Here is an 8,845-nt window from a genome sequence, read left to right as displayed (position 1 = left end):
TTCAGGCTGTACTAAATAAATTTCTTCCTTCAAGTCACCATTCAGAAATGCAGACTTAACATCTAGCTAGTGTAGCTGCCATTTATGTTTTGTTGCTAAGGAGATTAGCATTCTAATGGTGTTTAATTTGGCTACAGGAGAAAAGGTGTCATCGAAATCTATTCCCTCTTGCTGTGAGTAACCCTTTGCTACCAGTCTAGCTTTAAGTTTCTCTATAGTCCCATCTACATTTATTTTTGGTTTATACAGCCATTTGCATCCTATGGGGGTTTTACCTTCAGGCAATTCAACCAAACCCCAAGTATGGTTTCTGTTTATTGATTCTATTTCCTCATACATTGCAGCATGCCATGCATCATATTTACTTGCTTCTTCATAATTTGCAGGTTCTACAATGTTTAAGATCTTTGACATTAATGCATAGTCTTTCAATTTAGAAGGTAATCGAGTGTTCCTACTTGATCTCCTTGGTAGGGGACTTACCTCAAATCTGTCTATTTCAGCCTTTTCTGGGCTTGCATTATTGATTACATTACATGTTACTTCTTCTTCTTGTTTCTGCTCCTGCTCTTCATCTTCCTCACTGTTTTCTTCCATTAGCAATGGAATGTGCCAATCACTGTTAGGGTCATCATTTCCTTCTTCAACTTGTTATAGTTCTAACATTGTAAATTCCCCAGGATTCCCAAGATTGAAAGGACCAACATGTTCGCCCTCCATGAGTCACATAAGGCCTTCAACCAGATCAGAAACGAACTGGAAACTCCATGTCTGTTTCCCATTTCCATAGACTGTCAAAGGCTCCTTGCGCAAAGTGTAAGCAACAAAATTACTTACAACCCGACCATCATCAAGGCACATTCGCTCACCATATGTACTGAAAATTCGAGCAATCCGAACCCCAACATTTGCTCCCCTGTGATAATCCATAGTCAGAGTTTTGGCTGTTCCCTTACCCTCATCATAGCAACTGCGGACTCCGATGGGATTAACATTGCCCCAGTAAGCTTTAGTTTGAGGATGTTCAAGAGGATCTCCATGAACCTCACTAGTACTTGTAAGCAAAAAAACATGCCCCAACATGCTTGGCAAATCTGAGTATGTTCAAGGTTCCCACATCATTAGTTTTGATAGTCTTCACAGGATTGTGTTTGTAATGCACAGGGGAAGCGGGGCAAGCCAAATGGTAGATCTGATCAACCTCCAACAATAAGGGTTCCACAACATCATGCCTTATCCGTTCAAACCTCGGATTGCCAAAATGATGCAAAACATTCTCCTTCCTTCCTGTGAAGAAATTGTCGACAACAATAACACTGTCGCCTCTTGCCATGAGCCTGTCAAGTAGATGACTGCCAACAAAGCCAGCTCCACCCGTCACGACAACTCGTAGGGACTTTCTCTTCAAACCTAGGGGCACTTTAGCCCCCGAATTCACCATCGAACCCGAATGATACTGAGCAAACCGAGAAACAGGAGTCTCATAAACAACCCGATGAGGTTTGTCGGGCACAAACCTTCCATTTTCATTAACATTAGAAGCCAAAAAACCAGGCTGAAGGATAAAGAAAGTCGATGCGATGGCGATTCCTATCAAAATAAACAGCAGCTGCTGCTCCTTGAGCAAATAATCTACTGGCCTAATAATAGACCACAGCTTTTCTGGCTTAAGAGAGTACTCATCTTCGAATTAGTCACCGGAGAATCCACAGTAAGAACCATTTTCTGCATCTGAGCAAATGGGGGAATAAGATTATTGTCACGACAGTTCTTAAGAAAACGCAGGTCAGCAGCTCTTCTTGCTATCTTAGCTCTAGTTTTTTCGAGTAAAATGATTTCACTCCAGGTATCCCCTCCGTATAGGGAAATGATTTTGGATTTAAGACCTCTGTGGTACATTATTTTCGAATTAGTCACCGGAGAATCCACAGTAAGAACCATTTTCTGCATATGAGAAAATGGGGGAATAAGAAATTATTGTCACGACAGTTCTTAAGAAAATGCAGGTCAGAAGCTCTTCTTGCTATCTTAGCTCTAGTTTTTTCGAGTAAAATGATTTCACTCCAGGTATCCCCTCCGTATAGGGAAATGATTCTGGATTTAAGACCTCTGTGGTACATTATTTTCGAATTAGTCACCGGAGAATCCACAGTAAGAACCATTTTTTGCATCTGAGAAAATGGGGGAATAAGATTATTGTCATGAAAATCTTATTCCCCCATTTGCTCAGATGCAGAAAATGGTTCTCACTGTGGATTTTCCGGTGAATAATTCGAAAATAATGTACCACAGAGGTCTTAAATCCAGAGTACTCATCACTATTATTCATATTTGACTGATAAAATTTCTGATCCTCTGATGAATAAGTCTTCAATGAGCCACCACTGGGCAAGTTAGATCTGCTACCACCAAACAGATCAGGAACTCCAATGCACCACCACCGGGCAAATCTAATCTGCTGCCACTGAACAGATCAGGAACTCCAATGCGCCACCACCGGGCAAATCCGATCTGCTGCCACCGAACAGATCAGGAACTCCAATGCGCCACCACCAGGCAAATCCGATCTACTGCCACCGAACAGGTCAGGAACTCCAATGCGCCCAATGTACCAACGTGACCACTTTTCTGTACGAATGCAGCACTGTCCATGGTCTTGGCCAATTGCTCTGCTTGCTGCACAGCTATGGCAGCTCTCATGTCTTTTGCCTTCTTATGAGCTGTTTCCACCTTGTTCATGATCTTCTCTGTTGTTTGTGACCTCACTTTCTCCAGTTTCACCTCAAGTTTTCTCAATTCTGCTTCAGCTTTTGCTTTCTGATGGTTCTCCCACACCGTAATCTTCACTTCCTCTCTTTTGAACCTGGCCAAGCACTTTGCACGTTCCACTTCTTCCCATGCTGTAGCCCTTGCTTCAACGATATTCTTCCTCCAGTCTCCACTCTCAAAATACCTAAGGCAATTTGAGCTTTCTTCTTCCTCTTCCTCTCTTGTTCTCCAACTTGAATTAATCTGCTTTTTCCCTGGGTTAGGGGTGAAGACTTGATCTGGATGCTTACAGTTATGATTATAATTGATGTCTCCATTGCCAATTTCCAGTTTGGTTAAATGACAAGTTGGCAATTCAGATAAAAATCAAACTTGAATTGAAAAAGAAGGGGTTGCAGCTCACAGGTGAGTACTGCACCTGGAGACTGCACTCAAAACAAAGAGAACTCTCTCCGTACACTCTACTTCATCAAATGAGTAATTACATCATTAAGTACATTACTAGAATCAGGAGGTTGCAACCAAACTCCTAAACTCTAGGAAAAAATCCTAAACTAAGGAGATACGTTACAACTGTGTAACCATTTTTCCATTAATACAAAATAATATTAATTATTTTCAGCTGAAATATCTTGTAATACTTTCAAAATTATATATCTTAGTCTATCATCATATGTTATCACTATATGTATTACTCTAATATTATATATCTTAGTTTGTCATCATATGTTATCACGATATGTATTACACTAATTTTGATTCATAGTCTAATTTACTTATAATTGATATTGTTTCTTTGATGCTTATACAAAATAAAATAAACCAGGCAGAAAAATAACTAAACAAACCACACAAAATTATAATAAAATATTTCAAAAAAAATTAATACAGTATTTTATCAACTTAATAATTAATTATTTATATAAAAAATAATTATTTATATAAAAAATAACTAAAATACGTATATTTCATTCCATTTTTCTTTTAATAATACAACCATGGAACTAAAATTAAAACAAAATCAATCCAGTAAAAGGAGAGAAACTGAAAAGTCCATAAAAGTGACCAAGGGAAAGAATCAATCCATCAATCCAGTAAAAAAGGAAACTGGAAAGTCCGTAAAAGTGACCCAAGGAAAAAATTGCTATTTTATCTATTTTTGTTTTATTCATTTAAATATTATTAGATAGCTGAAAGTTTATGTAAACCGTTTCATCAAATATAATAGCAATTAAAAATACCAATTTAAAAGGCTTAAAATTATTGTTTACATGTGAAGTAATATTTAAACAAACATTTTAATTATATAGTTATGAAATGAAGTGATGGCTTCAGCCAAAAGTATGATCACCTGCTCTCAAGCCCTAATAGGTAGGTTAGCTTGTTGATGTTTACAGAAATTATCAACTTTAGCCAATGCGACTTGAGCTCCTCTATAGAGAAAGGAAGCGTATTGAAAATATCATGGCAGCAATTTAAAGGCAAAATTTAGAAATTGCAGAACTTGTATTCTGAACATTTAAGAGCTATATTTCTGGAGGTGTTATTTATAAATTTACCATGTAAAAGAATATAAATAATATGAAAGTAACTTTTATTATCAACTTTAACTTTTAGAATTTTGATATTTTAAACTTTTAGAATTTTGATACTTCAAAATTTTGATGTTTAGAATTAATTTACAAATAGTCTCACTCCTGTATCAAACTTGTATAAAATAAAATAGAATATTTACAGTATTGGAACCTTGAGCCAGATAGACCATAGATTCTTCTTAGTTCTGATCGAATCGTCGTGCATAAGGCCCCGTCTGCACATGTCTTTACCATCATGGCCTTCTTTTGCATACCCATTCACAACTTTCTATTTTGGTTGTTCAGCTTTCAACTTCTTTCCCTGAACCAGCCACTACTGGTAGTGTCACCAGTAGTGTCACTTTCACCTCTGGGACTATGATAATCCTCTTTTCCATAGACCAAGTTATTCTAGACCCTATGATAATCCTCTTTTCCATGGACCAAGTTATTCTAGAGATTTGAATCTTGGCTTTTTTAATTTAGCCGAAAATTCGGTTCATAAATTGTCCAGAATTAATAAAAACAACTGCGGAAAGAATTAATTTTGTTCTCCTCTTCCTGGACAGTTTCCAGCTTTGGTCTCCAGCACTGAACTCTGGATGTCACTAACTGCTCATACTGTTTCTTCAATTCCGGAGTGTTACAGAGCCCACGCTCATCATTCGCAGAATCCCGGCTCACTGCATCGCGCTGTTCATCCGTTTTAAGCCTTGTCTCCTCCATAACCTTTGTGATAAAGTCTGGGGATAGTCTAATCCGACGCCCTCCGCCCACGTTGCTGCTCTCTATCTCAAACGGCTGGCAGAGAGCAGACGCGCGTTCGACACTGCGCAGGGGACCTGATAATACACCACCAGTGGAAATGGGTGTAGACGGTGGTGATATGAAAGATGCAATCGAGAGGAAAGTTAGCTCGGGCTCGAAGAACTGATGGGGCAGAAGGAAATACTTGTTTCCTACCTTCAGTTCATCCTCTTCAGAAAGCGCCGGTGTCTTTTGACCGATGTAGAAGGAGCCGGAATGGCAGACTAAATGTTGAGGGAGTTCCTTCATGATTTGGCCGGCACTCACTGGTTTCTGAAAGATCACGACATCACCGCCTGAACGAACGAGTTGGATGGTTTTCTTCTCCCTATCCAACGCCACGCGGGACGCATAGATGCCCATACCTCTGTTTTTTTTCAACAAAGCACAGCATGTGGAAGGAAGGAGGACTTGAGAAATGGAGTACTGCTATATAAAAGGCGTAATGCTGTGAATGACTTAGACTTGACGATGACTTTGACATGATTGATTTTACAGGAATTTTGAATGAAAATTTTGGTCATACATTGATGAACAGTATAGTTTTCCATAAAGGAAGTGTGAAAAAGACTTTGATTCACTTTCAAAAAGCAGAATGACTCAGAAAAAACAGTATTCCAGTACCAACTCGGATAGTTTTTTCTTGCCGTGATTTTGTTTTTAATAATAGGAAATTGTTAAAGTTGTAATCTTAATTACTTAAGATTATATTTGAATATTTGAATGGGATTTTAACATTATATGATTTGGAAAAAAAAATTCTACGTCAGATTTATTTTTTATTCTTATGATACTTGAGGTTTGATATGTGGTTTGATATGTGGTTTGAGGAGCTGAAATTAAAGGGCATCTAAGTAGTTAAAATCACTTAAGTTATACTAGTTTCTAGTTGACTGGATTTTTTAGCATGTCGCTTTCTTTTAGCACAAGGTACAAGCACCCTTGGTAAAGTTTGATCCTGGGTCGCCTTGCTAATGAAACTCATCCTCAATGCCTTGCTGATGAAGCCCATCCTCAATGGGTTATTTAAAAATGATTTTAAGATTTTTGTTTTAACTTGTTAATTCTACTTCAAATTTAGTTAGAGCGGGAAATAGTAATTTTAATGTGTTGAATTTACATAATTGGATTATTTTATGAGTTTTTAATATATTTTTACATTAAAGATATAATTAAATGTTATAATTGCATTAAAAACTATAATGAAAAGTTAGTGGAAATAAAGTCTCACCGAATAAGATGTCTTGGGTTCAAATCTTGTGCTATCCCTGGATTGGGTGAAAAGTTGGACACGATGAAGATGTAGTCCTACCAAGATTAAAAAAAACTATAATAAGAAGTTAAAAAAAGATCTTATTAAACTACTTTCAATAATCTTAAATTTTTTATTTTCATTTTTGGAAACTGTTATCTATTAAAAATAATTTTGGATTTTATGAATGAGCAATTTTTATCTAATTCATAGATCTTTGAAATATTTTGGAATTTAATCAATTTTAAAATATTCTCAAAATTTACAATAAGATTAAGTATTTTAAAATTTACAATCAAATTGAACTTAATCTTATTTTTTTGCAAATATCAATAACTTTATTTTTTGCCCTTTGATTTTTAATATTCAATAGTTCAATATTCAATACAAATATTCAATAGTTCAATATTCAATACAAATATATAAGTATCGAATATTAGAAACAAAAAAAAATTAATAAATTTTAGAATATTTTCAAAGTCTACAATCAAATTCAACTTAATTAATCTTTATTTTTGATAAATATTTAAATTTGATTTTTCTTCTACTATTCAATATTTTTATATTTTAATATTCAATACCAATATGAAAATACTGAATTTTAAAAACAAAAATGTAAAAATAAAATTTTAGATATTTGAAAAAATCCAATAAATACTGAATTTTAAAAACAAAAATGCAAAAATTAGGTTTTATATATTTGAAAAAAATAAAAATTAAGAAAAGTTGAATTTGATTCTGGAAATATTAGAGTGCTATATTTCAAAAATATGCAATCTGGATAAAGATTGCTAACTAAATATTAAAACCAGAAGGGAAAAGTATGAATTGAGAAGCGATGCTTGTAAAAAGTAGGGACAAATGAAATAGTCACAAGTAGTTCTTGAAGTAGGGACAAATGAAACAGTCACAAGTAGTTCTTGCCACGTTTCATTTATGGCGACGTTTCACCGTCATCTCCGAGAAATTAGTGAGAGCCCACATCTGCCAACCTAAATTTTAACAAATATTCAACGTTCCACACAGCATCAAACCTTGTTTTTACAAAATGCAGCAAAAAGGTGGGGCAACTTTGCCCACTTTATGACCGTTGGCGTCACCTTAGTGCTCCAGTTTCAAAGTTCGAATTCAAATTCAAATAATGTTTGCTCACAAGGTGGATATTTGCTTGACCGAAACTTTGTACGTGTTTATCTGAAACTTTGAATAAACAAAGTACGCCGAGCTGAATGATGAATGATGATGTATTCCATTAAATCTGTCTGTGGGTTCTCCCGAAGAGGCCTCAATTCAAAATCTGTCGCAATCTGTCCATCGTTGAAAGACCAAAATAAATCTGTAGTCCATTGGGATTAACAGAGTCACGAGAATCTTACCGGCTTATTACAAGTGCGTAATGAGTGTGTTACAAGGATTATTATAATAGAAAAACAGCGAACTTTTCGGCGAAATGCTGAGAGATAACCAATGCAAAACCTCGATAAATAAGTTAAATAAATCAAAGATAGGGGTTTTGGTGTTTGTGGTTGCTTTTCAAGTAAAAGAGTTATGTTAAATTTTTGGAGGCTTTATCATAAAGTTTTAGGATATACAATTAATGAAACCAAGACCTATTACTAATTCTAACTTCTAGAGTTTTAGTGTTTGGAATTTATTTGTAAATAAAATACTTTGTAAATCTAACGAGAAAATCACAATCAAATTTCTCATATGTTTTAAAAAAAGAGAAATTTTTTTTCGACAATGTTTCCAAAATCTTGAAAGTAGTAACAAGTTCATTTTACAAATTTGTTTTTATTCGTATTTTATTTTGAGATTTTTTTTTAGAGTTATAAGTTTGAAATGTATAATTGACAAATTTTAATGATTTAAAAAATTTGTAATAAATTCAAAAACTTATTTTAAACAATAAAAAATCATAATCTTTACAAAAAATTATACCACTCTATTTCAATTAAAATACCAAAACATCTTTTAATTAGCGAGAACCTAATAACATATATATATTAAATTAATTTATTTATACTGACAAAAATTAAATTCAATGGATTTTGAATTAACATTGAACCCAAAAAAAAGCCAATGCCATTTGAAAGAAACCCAACACGAGATTAGTATTGCAAATTTAAAATAACTGTAATGGTGGATAATATAATGATAACTGTGCTGTAATTGCAATGGCTGATCAGTACGCTAAGATGTGTGATTGGGAGAAATATTTCTCAGAGAGAGGAGGCGCCAACGATCAACACCGCATAAAATATCTTCAAAACTTATATACAGTAAAATAATAGAGCCTTTACATGTTCTTGTTTTTCTACGTCGCAGAGAGTATCTCTTTATATCAATGTTGTTAATTTTATTAATGTTAATTTCTTTTCCAAACCATTACAAAAATATTGGAAAGCTGAATATCATACATCATAAAGTGTCTAAGTGTCTG

The 8,845-nt window shown here is 34.6% G+C and overlaps 2 protein-coding genes and 1 pseudogene across 2 annotated transcripts; all 3 read right to left on the bottom strand.

The window, feature by feature from the left end:
- Positions 1-651: 651 nt before the first annotated feature.
- LOC149199695 (UDP-glucuronic acid decarboxylase 2 pseudogene) lies at positions 652-2,162 on the bottom strand (annotated as a pseudogene).
- A 367-nt stretch (positions 2,163-2,529) lies between these two features.
- On the bottom strand, positions 2,530-3,132 carry LOC149199694 (uncharacterized; the record flags this gene model as incomplete). The annotated part of the gene is made up of 1 exon (XM_089400655.1): positions 2,530-3,132. A coding segment is annotated over one exon (603 nt), but the record flags the coding sequence as incomplete, so codon positions are not given.
- Positions 3,133-4,859: 1,727 nt separating this feature from the next.
- Positions 4,860-5,513, bottom strand: LOC149199693 (uncharacterized). Its single transcript, XM_089400654.1, has one exon. It carries the CDS (start codon positions 5,511-5,513, stop codon positions 4,860-4,862), a length of 654 nt encoding a protein of 217 aa, XP_089256780.1.
- Between the last annotated feature and the right edge of the window lie 3,332 nt (positions 5,514-8,845).

This window comes from Pinus tabuliformis, chromosome 2_1 (genome assembly GCF_031772625.1).
Source record: "Pinus tabuliformis cultivar Carrire ecotype Pingquan chromosome 2_1, CPIR1, whole genome shotgun sequence".
Lineage (NCBI taxonomy): Eukaryota > Viridiplantae > Streptophyta > Pinopsida > Pinales > Pinaceae > Pinus > Pinus tabuliformis.
This window is presented reverse-complemented; position numbering and strand designations above follow the sequence as displayed.

Excerpts from the sequence above, each read along its gene's own strand:
- LOC149199693 (XM_089400654.1), bottom strand. The coding sequence starts at position 5,513 with ATGGGCATCTATGCGTCCCGCGTGGCGTTGGATAGGGAGAAGAAAACC.